Raw genomic sequence first — 20,410 nt, forward strand, 5'->3', positions numbered from 1 at the left:
TTGCTGTAACGATTTCGAGTAAACGTACAGGTTGTCAAATCTTACACCGTGAGGACTCTCAATAAGACTTAGCAATACGTTTGTTTTCCCACAATTTGAGGGTCCGCAAACTATACAGCGTATAGTTGACGGAAGCAAAGATCCATGACGTTTCATATCACTAACGGTGGCAGTGTGATAATCGGTATTAGAGATATTGATACTTAATGGTTGCTTTACGAAATGCATTCTCGAACGACTGTGAGGTTAAATCTTAATTGCACGAGCTATTTATAGGCATGAAATCGGAGAATTGAATCAGTTTTCATTATTTTTTTTTTTTTTTAAAAGCTTCTGAACCTTTATTAGGTTATAAGCAAAAGTGATACATATAGGTAAATATAGTTATAATACATTAATACGAATATTAGGATAATTTAGAAATATGAAAATTATGAATTAATTAGTGTTTACAGAGGTTACTTAGTGTCTTATCTTAACGTAAATGATATGATGAGAAGAGAGATGAAGCTGGGAGAGAACATATTTATGGGAATATGTTATTTTTTTTTAAGAATTTATGTATATACATCAATGGTTTAATGCTTGGTTGAACAAGAAAACATTCGATAGAGTGTGGAGGGTAATGTCGAAGTTGAATTAAAGATTGAAGCAAACTGTCTCTGCCTTTTTCAAGAAAAGGACATTGCCAAATGACGTGATTTAAGTCTTGTTGGTCGGAACCACAAGGACATTTAGGGTCTTCGATGATACCAATTCTTGCTAGAGAGGAGCCAAGGTGGTAATGATTGGAGCGAACCCTGTTAACCCAACAGATGAAATCCCTAGGAAGAGCCTTCCTTGTGAACCAAGGGGATTTATTGGTGTGAAAGAAGTTGAGGAAAAACTGTGTGCCCTTATAAGTAGCCTCGTCTAAGAGAGTATCATCATTCTTTTTGAGGGCTTGGCTCATAAATTTTTGTGAAAGGTCCGACCAAGGACAAAGGAATCTAGGGGAAATATCAAAGTCCGAGGCTTCCTTGGCAAGCAGATCCACATGTTCATTCGAGTGTATGCCAGAATGAGAAGGAATCCAGAAAATTTTTACTCTATGTTTATTATTGAATTTGATATTAATAAGATTTTTGATGTCAGACAAGTATGGATTGTAGTGAGCATGGAAGGATGGGAAAGTGAGAGTGTTAATGACACTGAGGCAGTCAGTGTAAATATGGGTGTTGCTGAAGGTGGTACCGGTAAGGAGATTAAGACCCATCAGAATGGCAATGCATTCCGCCGTAAAAGATGACATGTATCCGAGGAGACCAGATTGAGAAGAGACCTTGAGTTCAGGGGAGTAACATGCCGCACCAACCTAATTAAGCTGGTGGTTTTTGCTACCGTCAGTAAAGATTGTGATAGTATTAGGTGGTAAATAGGAAAGATGATCGAGAAATAGAAGATTGGGAGAAGGGGACGATTTGAGCAAGAGCCCTAAGGATGTGTCAGTATCAAAGGAGTAACTAGGACAATAATCTGTTAGAAAAGGAGTTAACTTAATATCTGTTCTTATGGACTGATAGTATGAGCGGACGTTTTTGATGCAGGAAGTTAAACATGAGTGTGATGATTTGATGAGAGGTTCTAAAAGAGGGGAAAACATAAGTTGTCTTACACGGCTAGAAATGAAAGAAGAATTGATAGAAATGCATTTAACAATGAATTTATTGCAAAGAAATTTAGAACGATGTTGGAGGAGACAGATTTTGGACTCACCTAATAGAATATTTGTAGGTGTGGAAATTCTATACCCCATAGATATACGGATGGCTGAAAATTGTATTTTTTCTATTGCTAGAAGGTCTCGTTGCTTTTTTGGGAAGTAAATGAAGCTATTGTAGTCTATACCGGACCGAATGAGACTTTTGTATAAGGTTAAAAGAGTAGACGGGTTAGCGCCCCATCTGATTCCACAGATGAATTTAAGAAGATTGAGCTTGTTAAAACTTTTCCTACGAATTTCATCGATTTGAGCTTTGAAATTGTATTGGAAGTCATAAATTATTCCTAAGAATTTAGTGGATTCAGAGGAGAATATCTTATGTCCGTTAATTTTGATAGAACACGAGCCTGGTTTAATACCCTTTTTATTGAAATGAATAAGAATGGTTTTTTCAGGGGATAAAGATAACCCGAGGTTGGACAGGTTAGAGTCAATGTGACCAATAGCATTTTCCAGAATGAATTTTTCGGGAGGGGTAGAAATGGGAAGAAAGACGCCAATGTCGTCTGCGGATTGTGAAACGATAATTTTACTATGCAGTCCTTTCATGATGTCAGAGACATAGATGAGATAGAGAAGAGGGCTCAAAACACCTCCTTGAGGCAGTCCTTTAGAGACAAGTCTTGAAGTGGATTCTACTGAGCTTATCATGAATGAAACTTGTCTGCTAAAAGTAAGAAACTGAACAAAACTTATGATGTTAAATGGACAGCCCAAGTTGGTGAGTTTTGTAAGAAGAACGTCACAGAGGACATTATCGAAGGCGCCTTGGACATCTAGAAAACAGGCTAAAACATCATGGCCTTTGTAAAAGGCCTCCTCTACAGTTAGTGAAAGTGTTGCTAGATTGTCAGAGCATGATCTTCCCCCTCTAAATCCTGATTGAGATTGAGGAATGATATCCATGTTTTCCGCCCACCACATTAGTCTTGTTTTGATCATTTTTTCAAGAATTTTACAGAAACATGAGGTAAGTGAAATGGGACGAAATTTGGAGCTATCCTTCTTTTTTATGAAGAATGTGCGACTGTTTTTCCAACTTGCGGGGAATTGATGTGATGAAAACATATCGTTAAAGAGTTCAAGATATACTTTTTTAATAGATGGAGGCAAGTTGATCATAAATGAGTACTCCATTTGGTCAGGACCGGGGGAAGCCTTAGAGCTACATTTGGAAAGGGCTATGTGAAATTCCTCGGGGTGAAACGGCTCGTTTAAATAAGAGAAAGTATGAGATACAAGTGGATGAAGTGGGGACGAAGGAGAAGAAGAGGAGAAGGATGGGGAAGGGAAGGGATATGAGGGTAGTGGGTGGGAAGGATCAGTTTCTGTTTCTGTTTCTCTCTCAAATTCTGTTGGACAATGTGGAACCCAGGGGGGAGCGAGTTTGTCAATTAGAAGGGAGATCTTTGTCTTTTGGTCTGGATCAGGAAAGAAGGAAGGATTGGAAGAAATGCGAGCAAATCTGTTTTTTAGAATTTTGCAGCAATTCCAAACATAAGATTGGGATGTGTTGAAGTCAATAGACTCAACAAATTTTCGAAACGATGCTATTTTCTTTTGTTTTATGAGTTTTTTTGTGCATGCCACTCGCTTCTTATATTCAATGAGATCTTCTATCCTATGTGTGTGTCTCCATTTTTTGAGAGAGGCTTTACGTAGACGAATCGAGGTATCACAATCGCTGTCCCACCAAGGGGTGGGGTTGTACGAAATTTTAGGGAGGAGTGTGGGTCTTTTAGGAGTGGATTTTTTAACAGCGTCAATAATTTGATTAGATAAGATGCTATATTTGTCCTGTAAATTTGAGCTGCGGAATTTGGAGGAGAGGAATAGAGGAAGGGAGTCTGACATGGTCCATTGAAAGAGGGACCAGTTGGTTTTTTTCGAAGAGATTCTATAATTTTTTTTTTAAGTGTGTATTTTTATGTTTTGTAGAGGAAACGATAATTAGTAGGGGATAATGGTCTGATCCCCGTAAATCATCAGATACTTGAAGGTCAATTTTGTCCAAAAGGTCAGGCGAAGAGAGGAGGAGGTCAAGGTTGGAAAATGTGTTGCGGTAGAAGTCGATATGGGTAGATGTATGCTCGTTGACCAGAATTAAGTCGCTGGAATTGAAGGCGTTGAAAAGAGCGATACCAGGGGGATCATATTTTTGGGAATTCCATGATGGGTGGTGGGCATTAAAGTCACCCATAATTAGGCATGGTCCTAGGGATGAAAACGCGGCGAACAGATGATTCCATTCCTGCTCCGACACATGGTGATTGGGAACTCTATAGCAAGTGAGGATGAAAAGTTTTGTAGGAGCATTTAAAATTTCAACAGCAGCGATTTCAAGCTTGTTGCTAATCTTGCAAAAGAGAGAGACAGGCTTGAAGAAAATTTGTTTTTTAATAAGGTATATAATGCCACCTCCACGGTGTGTGTCTCTATCAAGACGAAAGGTGTGGAAACCTGGAATATCAAATGTTTTATCTTTAGTGAGCCATGATTCTACACTAATAAAAATGTCTTGGTCAGCGATGCGTTTACTTAATTCTTCTTTCTTCTTGAATATGCCCCTGGAGTTCCAGAAGGTGATATGAAGGTCAGAGAAGTGATCAGTAGTCATCTTTTGGTTGTATAGATTTTTAAGAGTTCTGTTCTGCTTCGGAACATTCTAGCTTCGTCCAGGCAGTGTGGTTGTCCAGTTTTTTCAGAATCCTGGATATTCGATTCTTTATTGATTTGTCCAGAAGACTGGGATAGATATCTCTGAGCAGCTTTGAAAGTTGAGGAATATCCTCAGTGTATTTCTTAGCTATTGAGATAATATCTGATTTACCGGTGGAATCGGCAAGAAAGTCAACAAGTTGCCGGTAGCTTAGGAAGAAGGCCGAAGGATGTTGTAGTAAAATATGTTTTATGGGTTCAGTTTTACATTCAATGTCTGTAGTGTGGTCATGTTGGGTTTCGTTAGAGGATTGTTTCTTCTTAGGACTGTAGTTAGCTGCTGCGAGAATAGAGTCGTTGCTTGAAAAAAGTTCCATATCCACATCTAGAACGACCTTGCCCGTGTTAGCCTTTTTTTTTTGGATTTTTTGTTGAGCTGGAGGAAGCAGAGATTGAGAGTGGGCGTTTATATGAATTATCCAAAGTGGAAGGTTCAAGAAGCTGAGGAGAGACGTCATGGGAACTGTAGTTGGGATTGGAATTATGATTGAGAATGGCTGAGGAAAGAGGTACATTAGTTGAGGAAAGTCTTTGTTGATGACTGGGGTCAGAGATAGCAGGGAATTTGGGATTATTGTGGGACGTGTTGACATTTGGAGCCATAGTATTATGTGATGGATTAGGATTATCAGGAGTTTGAAAATCGCTGTTGGTATCTTCACGAGTAGTTTCGGAGTTAAGAAAGAGTTGGTCAGGAATATTTTTGTTTATGAGAGCTACTGGTAGTAGGACATAGCCTGGCAAGATGACCTTCTGATTTACACAGAAAACATCTATGAGAGTCGGAACTAGAGAAGATGGTATAATCATGACCCTCGTAATTAATTTTAAATATATGCGGAATTTTGGATATGTCCTCATTTTTTAAATAAATAAATCTCCTGAAACTTCCCACATGACCGTAGCCGTCCTTATTTATCGATGCTCTGAGTGTAGAGATTTGTGAAAGACCTTTAATTCCTAATGTGTTTAACATGTGCTCAAGTGCGAAGTTTGGAAGTTCAGTAGGTACGTTAGAGAAAATGACTTTTTTGTTGTTTGAGACTAGTGGTCTGAGGGAGACTTCTTGGCCATTGATTGAGATGTGATTGAAATTGCTTGAGAGTTCGTTGACAAGCTCTTTAGAAGATAGGTACATACATACTCTGTTGCTTGAAATTCTTGATGCACTGATGATTTTTTTATTATCAATCAAATTGCCGATAGCGCAGACATAGTCTGTTAAGGTGAGGTCCTCTATGCAGTCGATGATAATGCCCTGGTCCCTCTTAACATGTGTTGCAGCAGCATAACTTAAGTTAGTTGTTGGTTGTACTGTGAATGTAGGTACGTCCGAGCCAGTAGAGTTTGAAGGTGAAGGTGTTGAAGAATTTGATTTATCAACGGTTGCGTGAAGCATCGTAGGAGAATTGGAAGATGTGGCAGAATTAGTAGCATTAGTTAAGTTAATAGAAGACTTTGGAGACTGGTCGCCCATATTAGAAGGCATTGAGACTGGGCTAAGGCCCGTTCTTCACTTAATTGTACACTGTTTATATTAAGCACGCAAGACTAATCAGATTATAGGAGCAATTAGGACGCGTCCTAACACCGCGGGATCTGGAGTTTTCATTATGCCTGTATTTGTGTTGGATGTTACAAGTTTGGAGGAGTTAAGCAGTGATCAATTGGAATACGTACCGAAAATTGTACTTTTAAAGTACTTTTCACACAGTATTGACAGATATTGGAATAAATTACCCAAGCATATTCGTGCAGATCCTGAGGTTCAAAAATATTGCTATTGTTTACAACATTTCAATCTACCTAATACTACTCATGCGGATGGACTACCACCGTTGATAAAAGATTGTTATACATGTCGTGCGTTGGATGTGGTTCATTTCTCAATAAAACAATAAACAAACTACCGTTTGAGCTTCATTTACCGGGATACAATTACTGTGGACCAGGAACTCGACTTCAAGAACGATTAGCACGCGGTGATCGAGGTGTGAATCAGTTGGATGAAGCCTGTCTAGAACACGATATCGCATATTCGCAATACAAAGACTTGTCGCAGCGTCATCAAGCTGATAAAGTGCTCGCAAAACGTGCACGTAGACGTATCACAGCTGCTGACGTAACCTTGGGTGAGCGTGCTGCAGCAACAGCTGTCTGGACGTCTATGAACGCAAAGCGTAAACTTGGTTTAGGATTACAAACAGATATGGTGAGGAAAGCAGCAGTGAGAAAAAATGGAAATAGTGCTGTAAAAAAACGGAAAATTCGAGTGCTTAAAAAACGGGGCGGCTTGTTGCCTTTGCTCCCACTGCTAGGTGCGGTGGGAGCACTAGCAGGTGGAGCATCAGGTATAGCGAAAGCTGTAAACGATGCCAGAGCTGCGAAAAAACAGTTGGAAGAAATGCAGCGTCACAATCGTATGATAGAAGCAACTGCAAGAGGTGGACGGGGGCTGTATCTCGCACCGTACAAACGAAGCGGAGGAGGGGTAGCAAAAAAATCAATGTCAAAGAAACGAACAAAAAAGTAACTGTACACGGTCTACCAAGATCTGGTGCTACAAGTAATATTCAATTATTTCACGTATGTCGTGATATACCAAATTTCCGTGGAATTTTTATGCGTACAAGTCTACCACGAAACGGTCCATGGTCTAATAAATGTGCAATCGTTAACCTTGACGATTCTAATGGTCCAGGCACTCACTGGGTTGCCTACGTTAAATGCAATAATCTTGTAAAGTATTTCGATTCTTTCGGTAATCTGAGACCACCGACTGAACTTGTTCGGTACTTCGGTCCGCTTAGTACAATTTATTACAATCATGACCAATATCAGTCGTATGATACGAGCATTTGTGGTCAGTTGTGTGTTAAATTTCTAAGAGAACAGACGAAATGTCTTTAACATTTACGCTATCAGGACACGGTCATGTGTTGGAATCAAATTTTTTCCCACCGATCAATCTGGATGACGGTCACTATGAGCTGGGGCTCGTAGATTTTCAAAGTTTCTACTCGATCGCCAATGTAGATGAGACGAATAATAATTTTTACTTTGGTAAAAATAAACTAATAACCATACCTACAGGCTGTTATGAGTTGAGTGCGATAAATGAATACTTGCGTATGCGGTTGGAGTTACCGTATGATGATAATGTTATTATTCTGCGTGCCAATAATAACACACTGAGAAGTGAAATAATGTGTAAATATTCTATTGATTTTACAAAAATTAATAATATTGGTTCTCTGCTAGGATTTTCGTCGGACCGCGTAATCCTACCAAACACTTGGGCTGAATCGGACGAACCTGTGAATATTTTAAAAGTAAATATTCTACGTATCGAATGTAACATTACCGCTGGTGCATATACGAACGGTAGACCACAACATGTCATCCACGAATTTTTCCCAAGCGTTCCACCAGGTTATAAAATCTCTGAAACACCGAAGAACGTCATTTACTTGCCAGTTATTGCGAGGGTAATCGATCGTCTCACATTACGTATTCTCGATCAAGACAATCGTCCTGTAAATTTTGGAAAGGAGGAAATCACCATACGATTACACATTAGAAGATGTTGATTTATAAGAATACCGACGATTACAAACCAACATTACTCGATGAACCAATCAGTCAATTAGCTGCAACAGAGCTGAATAGATCAGTTCAGAGTGAAATAGGGAAAAACGTGATCGGTGGCAAAAAAAGTTTTGACAAAAAAAAAATAGATTTTTTACACTCATTGGGTCTGACTGTGAAGAAAAGAAATCATGGATCCATTGAACGTTACCGCACAGCCTGCGTACGACAACCGCATCACTAAATTGGAAATACATGCTTACAATCCGTATGCGAATGCATCATTGGGAAATAGCGATGAAATTCGTATCCCAATATAACAGCAAGATTTGATTCTTTTGCCCAGTGGTAGTTACCTCTACATAGAGGGGAAGCTGATTGAAGGTACTCGTGCTGCTACTACACCTTTGACGGATAAAGTTATGCTCGACGCTAATTCCATGGCATTTCTATTCGATTAAATTCGTTATGAATTGAACGGTATTGAAATTGATCGGTACAAAAACGTTGGTATCACTACCAGTATGAAGAATCTCATATCTTTAAGCAGTGAAGAGAGTATGAGTCTACGTCATTCTGGCTGGTTCGTTGCCACTCAAGAGCGTGAAAATGTTGCTGACACATTCAGCTTTTGCATTCCCCTGCATATGCTATTGGGATTCTGCGAAGATTACAAACGTGTCGTTATCAATGCACGCCATGAGCTCGTTCTGATACGAGCGCGTAATGATATAAATTCAATATTTTCTTCGAATCAGTTTACCGATTCTGGGATTGAACTGCACCGAGTGCAATGGAGAATGCCTCACGTAACTTTAAATGAATTTACCAAACTACAATTTCTACGCATTATCGAGCAGAATAAAAATCTCACCATGGCTTTTCGTTCCTGGGAGCTCTACGAATATCCCCTTTTACGTCAAACACAGCGACATACATGGGCTGTGAAAGCGGCTACACAATTGGAGAAGCCTCGATACGTGATACTGGCGATTAGAAAAAATAAGAAGAACGATCAATACTCGAATGTACTTAAATTTAGCGATTGCGATGTACGTGATGTTAAAGTCTATTTAAATTCTGAGTTTTATCCATACGATCGTCTCGACACTGATTTCACGAAATCTCGCTACTCCGTACTCTATGATATGTATGTAAAGTTTTTCCACTCATATTATGCTGGAGAAAAACTGTCGAAACCAATGCTCGATTACCTAAACTTCTTGCAATACGGTCCGCTCTTTGTAATTGATTGTTCACATCAGAACGAGTCGGTTAAAACAGGCACGGTCGACGTTAAGATTGAAATCGAGTGTTGGAAAAATATTCCGAGTAATATACAGCCTATTGTTTAATTATACATGATAAAATTGTAGACTATAATCCGCTTACGAATATTGTTAGAAATGTAAGTTAGATATGTAAGGTTAGAAAAAAATAAAGCACTTTTTAATAAATATATATAAAGCATTTATTCACTCATTTATTATACAAATCATTTATTGTTTAATCTTAAATTCTAAATTATTATATTTCCCACCTAAATATTTCATGATCAAAATATTTTTTGATGCTGCATTTATCAGCTCCGTAAACTGATCCTGCGATTCGAGTAAGGCAACCATCCGGGCAGGGGGATAAAACCAATCCTCCGTTGATAGTTTCGCTATTATCCTCATTCCATATTTAGTCTTTATTTTCATCATTTCAATTATTTCATATTCTTTATTTTCCTCGAGACTGTTTAATTTAACAAATGTCTTCTCAGGGATGAAAGCGAATGCATTAACTCCAGTTAAAAATGCCATTTTATCTAGACCCTTTATTGCAGAAGAATATTATTATTATTATTATCGAAAATTAAAACAATATTTGAATAATATATTCCTACCTTTCTTTATCAGTTGAGACTGAGGTATAAACTGATCTGGGTATTCTTACTGGTTGTGGTTGATGCACTAACTAAAGTACTGATCTGAAGATTCTTGCTGGTTGTGCGGTCGATGCACTAACTAGAGTTTGAACAGATTGAAGCTGGTTCACTATTGTTCGAATCGATTTATATAGAAAAATTGTTGATGGAGGGGGTAAATAATTTTGTGTTGAAAACGTGTGCAGATGTTTAATATGTCATCAACACTGATTAGTAAGATGATATACTGCTGATTAATCAAATTATGACTCTATTAAAAGAATATGCATGAATCATTCAAGGACATTTTGATGATCTTCAATGTGTTAGCGATCAACATATCTGTAAAGATCTATGATCTGGATAAAATATAAATTAATATTGTAACGTGTTTTGTTGACGAGTTTAATCGTCGCGAAAACCGCTCGGTTCGCTTGACCGAGAAGGATCAAAATAAATATGGACACGTTTAATGTAGATAATAAAAACAATTTATTCAGGGAATAAATAAAATAAACAAATATTTACAATGTTTTTAGGGTACATGGATCTTATAACCTTAACCTATATGTGTTTGTGTTGTTTGTGTACTGCCGCTGCAGGTGTGTTCGCATATGGGTCGGTCGCTATGTCGCTAGTACAAAATTCGCCCGCTGGCGGCGCTGTTTTTGGTAGCCACACGGAAGGGCTCGGATAGGCGGCGCGACGGTAAATGGCCTCACGGGAGGGCCCGGGGAGCCAATATGGCGGACGCCAATGTGGCGATCAGCGGGGAAGCTGTAAATAAAACGGCATTAATCCCTGTAAGAAAATGGCCGTTGGTCCGGAGAACTCCTGGACTCGGCCGTTAGCATGGGCATCGGGCAAGGAACGGTGCGGATGACGCGGAGAACTCCTGCGTAGTAAGGTTGGGGAGAATATACCCGGAGAGCTCCTGGGTACGGAATGCTCAACTGGGTCGGAGCTCGGTCTTATATACCCAGTTGAGCCGCCGAAAACGGTATCGGCGCTGCGGAGCGGCCGTTCTGGGTAGTTAGGGAGGGGCATGACGAGGACTCTATACTTGGCGCACGCTATAGTATAGTCCGCGGTATCGGCACGTACGCCACAGCTCTCCCCACCACGCGGTATCGTGCATGGGGCAGCGTCAAAGCAAGCGTCTCGTCACAATATTTTAAAAAAAAAATATGATCTTGCTGAAGATCTCAATTTCACCATACGTAGACATATCGTTATACGTTAAGGTCCAGTGTGGAGCGTATAAGAGATACTAAATTTACATCACGTGCTGATATTTAATACGTCAAAGATATTTGTATATCTAAAGCAGGCTTCTCTCTTGCTGGAATTTGATGCATCAAAAGTATTTGAACATCCAAAACATACATCGTTTATACAAACCTTTCTAATATGTATCATATTTAAGAATTAAACGACATAGGCTTATTAATAAAATCATTGTTCTATTAAAAGCATGCGTATGATTGTATATCTGAAGCATCAAAAGTATTTGTACATCCGAAACATACATCGTTCATACAAATCTTTCTAATATATATCATATTTAAGAATAAAACGACATAGGCTTATTAATAAAATTATTCTTCTTCTTTTATTAAAAGCATGTGTATGTGTTATACCTTAAACGTTTCTGCCTTGAAACTCTATTCCGTTGATTCTCACGATGATTTTGGTTTCATCGCTTAGCAAGATGATGATGATATGTGTTTGCTTATCTAAAGTAGGGTGTAATTCCATCAAAAGAAATAAAATATGAATGATAAGTACACACACTTCCAACGTTTCTGTTGAAAGGGTGTCTTTTATTAAGGTATTTGGTGGTGGAAATGTTTTAAATACTTGAGTAGCTCTAAACAGTTCATTAGATTTTTGTTTCATCCTCTGCTTTAACAGTTTAAAGTAAAGGAGACATTTTGAAGAAAAAATATTTCAATGGCTAATATTAAAGTTATATACAATTGTAGTGACAATATATTAAATGAAATTGAAAGAGATATGAACTTATTATTTGAATTACTATTTCAAATTAATACAAATATGCAACGTTGTGAGGAAATTATAAGTGATGATTGTAGCGAGGAATATATTGATGTTATTGAAATAATCGATGGTGAGAACGAGACAATGATTGAAGATAAAGTAACTGAAGTATTGACCGCAGATGATTCTGATGATGTTAATACTGTAATTCAAATAATTGACAGTGATAATAGTGATGATATTGAGGACAATTTTTCGATTTTTGAAAATAATAAAGTTACTGGAATAATCAACAGAGAGAATGACATGATAATTGAAGATGAAGTAAACGAAGTATTCAATGTAGATGATTCTAATGATGCTAATACTGTAATTGAAATAATTGACAGTGATAATAGTGATGATAGTGATGATTGTAGCGAGGAATATATTGATGTTATTGAAATGATCAACGGTGAGAACGAGACAATGGTTGAAGATAAAGTAGCTGAAGTATTGACCGCAGATGATTCTGATGATGCTAATACTGTAATTCAAATAATTAACAGTGATAATAGTGATGATATTGAGGACAATTTTTCGATTTTTGAAAATAATAAAGTTACTGGAATAATCGACAGCGAGAATGACATGATAATTGAAGATGAAGTAAACGAAGTATTCGATGTAGATGATTCTGATGATGCTGATACTGTAATTGAAATAATTGACAGTGATAATAGTGATGATATTAAGGACAATTTCTCGATTTTTGAAAATAATAAAGTTACTGGAATAATCGACAGCGAGAATGCTATGATAATTGAAGATGAAGTAAACGAATAGGTATATATTTATAGCATTCTAGCCTTTACATAGTAATATTGAATGCATATGATGATTGTATGTACTTTTCAGTTAACACTGACATCTGTCAAGAACTATTTAAAAAGGTCTTATAGTAGGAATTACTATCTCATAGTTACGAAGTTTCGAATTATAAATATCATTTTAAAATAGAGTAGTCTTTTTAAAAAAAGCATGTTATATGTGTGAACCAGCAGCTTTATTACCGTGGCTTCAAGCACTGAAAGGAGAAGATTTGGTCAAGAAAAACGAGATGTAATTGTTGAACTATTATCTTCTGAAAATATATAACTTAAAAAAATGTAACATTGCACATTTATGTTATCAACATTTTAATCAATGTATATTTCAATCATACCATTTTATAATTAACTGTTATTACAATAAAAACATATATAATAAGGTTTATTTTTGTTTTGTTGATTTATAAAATTAAATAGAAGATAGAAAACTTTGGAAGAGCAGAATATGAGTGTGCTTATTGATATTTAATTGAAGATATCGTGATTTGTCTCTACTCCTAGTGCCTAGCAGTAGTTAACCCAAGCATAGGTTGTTCAATGAATAAATCAAATATTTGCACATGCTATTATATATTAGTTTAAAAATTGCTGAGCTATGGAAAAAAGCAACACACTCAGCTACATTTATTGTAAAGGGGGCTCAGCGGGGTCAGTAATATGCTGCAAAGATTCAAGGTTACGCGAGCAAAAAAAAACGCAGGGAGAATCTGTTTTACCATCTAGGAAACTGCTTTTACCGACTGGGACCTAACGTCAGACGAGTGGGGGTGTGACGTCAAAATGCCGCAAGTATCCTCCCGCACCCCCGCAACCCTCTCGCCCATACTTGCTGCGAGCTCACGTGGAGCCTCCGATTTCCCCCACCACCACCGCTTAGCACTTCTTGGCTCCCCCCACTACCTCGCAACCAGGCTCATCCGAGTGGACAGGAGTGGAGGGGGGGGGGCCAGAACCGGCCTTACTACACTACTCATGTCTTTACGGGATAGACTCTGCGAGGCACCAATTATCCAATACCCCGACTTTGAAAAACAATTCATCGTTACTACCGAGGCATCAGGTTACGCGCTTGGAGCTATTTTATTACAAGGAGAAATTGGTCAAGACAGGCCCATAGCCTTTGCTTCGCGCGTCCTAAACAAAGCCGAGCAAAATTACTCTACTACAGAAAAGGAAATGGCAGCCACAGTGTTTGCCCTCAAAACTTTCAGACCTTATCTGTATGGTAGGCCGTTTATACTTTACACCGACCATCGACCTTTAGCTTGGGTACAAAATATGAACGACTCCACGTCGCGTGTAATGAGATGGAGAGAGAGGCTCAAAGAGTTCGACTTCAAAATAGTCTATAAATCCGGCAAAAATAATACTAACGCCGACGCTTTATCTCGAAACCCCATCGAAACAGCAGAAGTATACTGGAATTCCTCCAAGAAAACCTCTGGACAATCTACTTCTGGGAAACTAACATCATCTTAAACCAGAACTAGCACTGGAACGACTAGAAGAGTTCCTGCGCAAGGAGTAGCGCCTTTCACTAGGCCTAATCAACCCAAGGAAGGGGCGTCAGCTACATTAAAAACGCAACCTGGAACTTCTTCGACCTCGGCACCAAAAACTGGAACTGTATCTAAGAAGAAAGTCGTCCTGAATGTTCCACCCAGGAAACCTGCTGCAAAGACGGATACCACCAAACCTAAATCCATTTTAAAATCGGCAAAACCCAACGTCAACAAAGACCCCGATTATAAAGCCTCCTCCTACTCACAACAACAAATTTCGCGGGGAAAATCAGATGCTAATTCTAGCGAACCAAGAGATTGGTCTCGCTATCAATTAAGGGAAAGAAACAAAATCCCAAAAACTCTTAAGGGTCTAGAATCAGAATCCTATCAAAATAAAACAATCGATAGTGAATTAGAAACGACTATCGAACCAAGCTCGGAAAGGTCAATCGCCCAAGATTCTGACAGCACCGGAGAAACGCGTCCGAATACCACGAGTAATTCACAATTAAATAACAGCGAAATCACGATGGACCGAGATACTATCTCGCGAAACGATTTAATCGACCCCAAACAACCTCAGAAGTCAAGTGAACCGCCAATCATTAACACAAGAATCGAGGCCGGACTACCTTCCAGTACTCCCCTACGCAGAATCACCAAATCAAACGAATTAATTAGACCTAATGAGACTACTATTGCCCCTTCTACCAATGCCCTGTTCACGCCAGGGACAGAAAATGATACTGATAATTTTGCAGATTCATCTACCGAGACGATCAAAGAAACGATTACTCATAAAGAGGATGATTATTCTCTTCATGTCCAGAACTATATAATTCTCGGACTAATCCATTTGCATATCTCCAAGACTCTCCTAGCTACTTCCATGAAGAGTCAGCTGACGCGTCATCGATCTCTAGCTGTGCTTCGTATAACTCGGAGAATGACGCAAGAAAAGAATTAGGTGATCCGGAACTCAACAATTTAAAGAAAAACATAATCATATCAAGAGATAACTTAACCATGAGAAAGGACCATATAATATATTTAATTAGAACCAACGGGTCACTATTAAATTCGATAGGAAATCCCAAAATAAAGCAAACAAACTATCCCATCGGCACAGTCACTGTACAAGGGAAAGGTATTTTTAAAGTCATATATGTTTCTATACTTGACATCTCTACAAATGTCTCTAACGAAACTGACCTACGTATTGCTTTCTCCGCTTTAAAAACTGAAATGGTTAAAAATAATCTTTTCTCTGCCAGAATATCGAACTATCAAGAAAGATTTGGTATCACTACTTGGAACAGAATGATAACTTTACTAAAAAATGCCATGCAAGATAGCGACATAATAATCACTGTTTGCCAAGAATTAATCACTATACCGTCACTCGAAGATAGAGACGAAATTATGAAAGAAAATCACTCGTCACCCTTGGGAGGACACAAGGGAATGGTTAAAACCTATGCCAGGATAAGGAAAAATTATTATTGGAATAATATGAAGGCTGACATCGAAGACTTCGTCAGAACCTGTGAGGTTTGTCAACGAAAAAAATTGGTCCGAATAAAAACAAAACAACCAATGATACTCACAGATACTCCCATGGAACCTTTCGATATAATTGCCATGGACATAGTAGGACCCTTCGAAATTTCTGAAAAAGGAAATCGATATATACTAACTATGCAAGACCCATTAACCAAATATAGCCTCGCCATCCCTCTATCCAGAGCTACTGCTGACGATATAGCCAACGCACTATTGGAACATTTAATCCTCAAGTTTGGCTGCCCAAAGATTATCCTAACCGATCAAGGTACAAATTTTGTAGGGAAAATCATGAAAAGCATGACAAAATCTTTGCAAATTGAACAAATCAGGACCACGGCCTTTCACCCTCAATCCAACGGATGTCTCGAAAGAAGTTACCAAGTATTGGTTGACTACCTAAAGAGCTACACCAACAGGAAAGACTGGGACAAGTGGATAACCACTGCCGTATTCAATTACAATACCAGTAAGCACGAAGCCACTGGATATACTCCCATTGAGTTAGCCTTTGGTAAACCTGCACGAATCCCTTCCAAATTTCCTTCCTTGGATAATGCAATTACAGTGGACGAGTATACGCAAAATCGAAAAAACCGTTATCTTGAAACGCTAAACGACGCTCGTACGCGCCTCGAGAGGTCTAAATTAAAATCGAAAGAAAGGTATGACAAAAACATAAACCCCGTCGTATTCGAACCGGGACAGCACGTCTACCTTACAAACAATATCAAGCATGGTAAACTGGATGATAATTACAAGGGACCTTATCTCATAACTAAAGTCATTCCAGAATGTAATAATTTAGAAATAGAAATGTCTAAGAATAAGAAAAAAATCGTTCATTGCGATAGAGTTAAGTTAGCCTTTACTAAGTAGCATGACATTTTCAGATGACAATGTACCACGCAGTTCTCGTCACGCTGACGCTGTGTGCGATAAGATCATGCTCAGGTTTCATCGCCTTCGACTGTGGAACGCCAATTACAGAAATAAGTAATTTCAATGCAATAGAATTAGAAGAATGCGTGGAACCTATTCCGAAACCCAAGGTCACCTAAACTAAAATCCAACTCCTACAGTCCCAAAATTTCCATTCGATACCTGTCAAACAATGCAAAATTGAAGTGAAAAGATTAATTTATCATTGTGGAATGCACTCCCACATTTCCATGGTAAATTTAGGACTCGCGGAATACATAGAGGATACCTCTCGCGAAGCTTGTCTAAAAATATTTCATACCAACATGTATAACGGGAAAAACATTATTTTCAACCAAATACCAATTAACGGAACTACTTCTCGTGCCGTGACGTTCGCCGGGTCTGTGACTAACGAAGGCACTTGCCAAGGCGAAAGATATTCGGATTACTACGGGTCTTGAAATAACGTCATCGTCACCGGAGTAATTAAATTCACGATATTAGAATATGATGCTCAGATCAATTTATTGACGAATCAAATCGTACTACGCTCTGGAGTTCGTTGCACTTATCTAGAAGGCCACTGCCTAGACACAGAAGGCGGTAATACTTACTGGGACGTAATTCAAACGGACCAATGCAAATTCTCGTACTACAACGTGCTTTATGAGGGGCCCGCGGAAAACATTAGGGGAGACACACTAGAAAAACTAGGCCAAGAAATCTATTCAGTTGCTATAGGGGATACTTCCTTTGCCCTAGCCGTCAGTACCTACCAAATGGTATGCGGATATAAAATACAAAAACCCGAACACCCTACTCTATTTATTATATACGATAAGGACGGTAAATTCTTTACTAAAAGGACTTCTCTAGCCACGCGAGATATGGACATTCTGTCATATGTGAATTCTAAAATAGTCTACGTCGAAAAGAAAATGAGAAACCAGATCGCGAAATTGTATAATCTACTCATGGTAGAACAATGTAAAATTAAAAATGAACTCCTGAAAACTCAATTAGGCTATCAACCTCAGGATCCTGCTTATTTCGCGTATTTATTTACGAGAAAATTTGGTTACACGTCAATTAGAACCGGAGACACTATTCGCATTGTCAAATGTTTACCGGTAGAAGTAAGTCTACGCGAAACTACTGAGTGTTATAATCAGCTACCAGTCTTCAAGGGCAATGACAGTTACTTCATGACCCCCATAACAAAAATATTACTTAAAAATGGAGATCATACCGAATGCAATAAAATTCTCGCATCTACCTATCTTATCAATAACACGTGGCTCGAATTTACGCCGCAAGTCAGTAGGGCTATCCCCCCTATGAAATTAACTGCGTCGCCCTCTCCAAATTTCACATACGAATCGCCTCATAACTTGGCCGCGAGTGGAATTTATTCCAACCAAGACATACTAAGACTACATGAAAATATTGTTTCCGATGGAAAAACCCGCCATAATTCATACTATATCTCGCGAAGCCACAGGGCACAATGACGGGAATCATAACCTACGAATCAATAGTCTGCTAGATGAGGCAACACTCCAGAGCCAAATAAAAAAATCATGGGACAAGTTCTTTAATTTTCTAAACTCAATCGGAAATATTAGTGCCGCATTATTAGGAATCTTCGTAATAATTAAAGCAATAAAATTCGTATTAGATGCTCTAATAAATGGATACGCTATCCATTCGGTGGTAGGATGGAGCGTTTGGTTACTCGCCGCCATATGTAATACCTTAGCTAATTTTGTAATACATACTAAATCAAGAAAACCAAATTCGGACGTAGAGAACCCCGTGGAAAACGAACAGGGAAATAGGACATACGCTATCCCTATCGCCCCCTGCACTAAACCAAAGCGCAACGAGTCCTTTAAACCTATTTCCCATGACCTACCTCAGCCGATTCCTCGTCAAGAGATGCCTCACCTTAACCCACCTATTTCTCAAGACCTGTACCCTAGATTATAAATTTAAGCGCATCATAAACATTTTATATAAATGTAAGCAAATCAAAGCGAGCCTTCGCTTCTAGCCTACTGTATGTAAGCTTAATAACTTTTAAGTCACTCGACACAGGTCGACATACCAATACATTATAATCAAACCATGTAATCATTCTAGAATTAAGTTATGGACTACAGCATTGCGGCTTATGGGATTAACATCTTAAACAGTGATCGAGGACGATCTATCTCTAAGGAGGGAAGTGTTACGTTCCTAACCAATTAATCCCTAAAAATTAAAATTATTTTAATAAAAGAAATAGGATAATTGAATGTGATCCCATATGCCAGAATCTGCAGGCACCGTCGCCGGGACCTTATCTTTACCTACGTTTGCATCTTGCATCGTGCGACTGTAAGTCCGTGAGAGAATTCTACCTCCCACTCACTCTAAGATGCTTTAATTCTTATTGGTCAAAGATAGGATGAATTCATTTTATAAATGTTTTGATTGGCTTAGCCATCTCCCTGGATCACGATCCAGAACCCGTCGTCGACTAATTCGATTAGCTTTTAAGACAGTGCTAATTGTACCTTCAATTAGAACAGTCTTGGAAGACTCTCTTATATTTGTTACAGTTAATAAATAAAAACCATTAAAAATCATCGAAGTCTGCTCAACTAAGTGTTATCCCTCAATACAAAAATCCTCCATCGAATTTCCTACAACTACTACCAGCTGGTAGGCAGCGGACATTGAAGCCCACAACAAAAACTGTTCTTGAGTTTACCACACAATTCAGGACGTAACAGACTGTAACATAATTTTAAGATTGTTAACATTATATTTAATGAAAAAATGATATGTTTTTTGCAAAAAGGAATGTTAGGGATTAATTAATAATGAAATATTACCACGAGGGACTGGCCTTTGCGCCACTGCTCATGAACCAGCCGAAGGCTGCCGCTGTGGCCCAGGGTGGAGGCGGTGCTGTTGTTGTTGTTGCTGTTGCTGCTGCTGCTGCTGTTGCTGCCGTGGCTGTTGTTGCTGCTGCTGTTGCTGCTGCCGTGGCTGTTGTTGCTGCTGCACCAGCACCATTTGCTGGTGCAGCACGTGCTGCTGCTGCTGCCGGACCAGCGCTTGAAGGGTTCCTTCGATGGAATCCAAGCGCTGGTCATAATACTGCAGCGCAACTGCATTGGAAGAGGCACCGTCTATATAAATATAAAAAACTCAATTAAATACAATTAATTAAAAAAAATCTACATTATGAAATATTTAGATTCATAATTAAAGTGTACTTACTTCGCTGAAGTCGCTGTTCGTGAGACATTCTGTAAAGAAAGAAAAAATTTAAAATTAATAAAAGGAGTTAAATCCGTGACACTTCATTATATATGTATTGGGTGTATCGCTGATTACAATTAATCTGATAAGCATAGATAAAATAATTAAATGTTATAATATGATTGACATAATTTATTATTACAAATACCTTTCTGTATATGAATTTAAAGTGATCGAATTTTAAGCATTAGAATGGTTAACGAATTTATCTAAGAAAGTTTGGTGAATAGGGGAAGGTCATCAAATTTATTTACTC

General features: G+C 38.4%; 2 protein-coding genes across 2 annotated transcripts; one reads left to right on the plus strand and one right to left on the minus strand.

The window, feature by feature from the left end:
* Nucleotides 1-3,659: 3,659 nt before the first annotated feature.
* Nucleotides 3,660-4,379, minus strand: LOC136778105 (uncharacterized). Its single transcript, XM_066734715.1, has one exon. The coding sequence runs from the start codon at nt 4,377-4,379 to the stop codon at nt 3,660-3,662; it is 720 nt and encodes a 239-aa protein (XP_066590812.1).
* Nucleotides 4,380-11,933: 7,554 nt separating this feature from the next.
* LOC136778106 (homeobox-like protein HDP1) lies at nt 11,934-13,368 on the plus strand. Its single transcript, XM_066734716.1, has 4 exons — nt 11,934-12,794; nt 12,879-12,913; nt 12,981-13,082; nt 13,326-13,368. The coding sequence occupies exons 1-4, from the start codon at nt 11,934-11,936 to the stop codon at nt 13,366-13,368; spliced, it is 1,041 nt and encodes a 346-aa protein (XP_066590813.1).
* The last annotated feature ends 7,042 nt before the right edge of the window (nt 13,369-20,410 follow it).

Source organism: Prorops nasuta, unplaced genomic scaffold (assembly GCF_024137725.1).
Source record: "Prorops nasuta isolate Cenicafe-Biocafe unplaced genomic scaffold, Cenicafe_Pnas_1.2 PNAS00013, whole genome shotgun sequence".
Classification (NCBI taxonomy): domain Eukaryota; kingdom Metazoa; phylum Arthropoda; class Insecta; order Hymenoptera; family Bethylidae; genus Prorops; species Prorops nasuta.

Bases quoted from the DNA above. Each gene is read 5' to 3' on its own strand.
- LOC136778105 (XM_066734715.1), bottom strand. From the start codon at position 4,379: ATGACTACTGATCACTTCTCTGACCTTCATATCACCTTCTGGAACTCC.
- LOC136778106 (XM_066734716.1), top strand. From the start codon at position 11,934: ATGGCTAATATTAAAGTTATATACAATTGTAGTGACAATATATTAAAT. The intron at 12,914-12,980 runs GTCTTATAGTAG...ATTTTAAAATAG, and splicing joins GTCAAGAACTATTTAAAAAG to AGTAGTCTTTTTAAAAAAAG. The intron at 13,083-13,325 runs GTAATTGTTGAA...ATTTAATTGAAG, and splicing joins TTGGTCAAGAAAAACGAGAT to ATATCGTGATTTGTCTCTAC.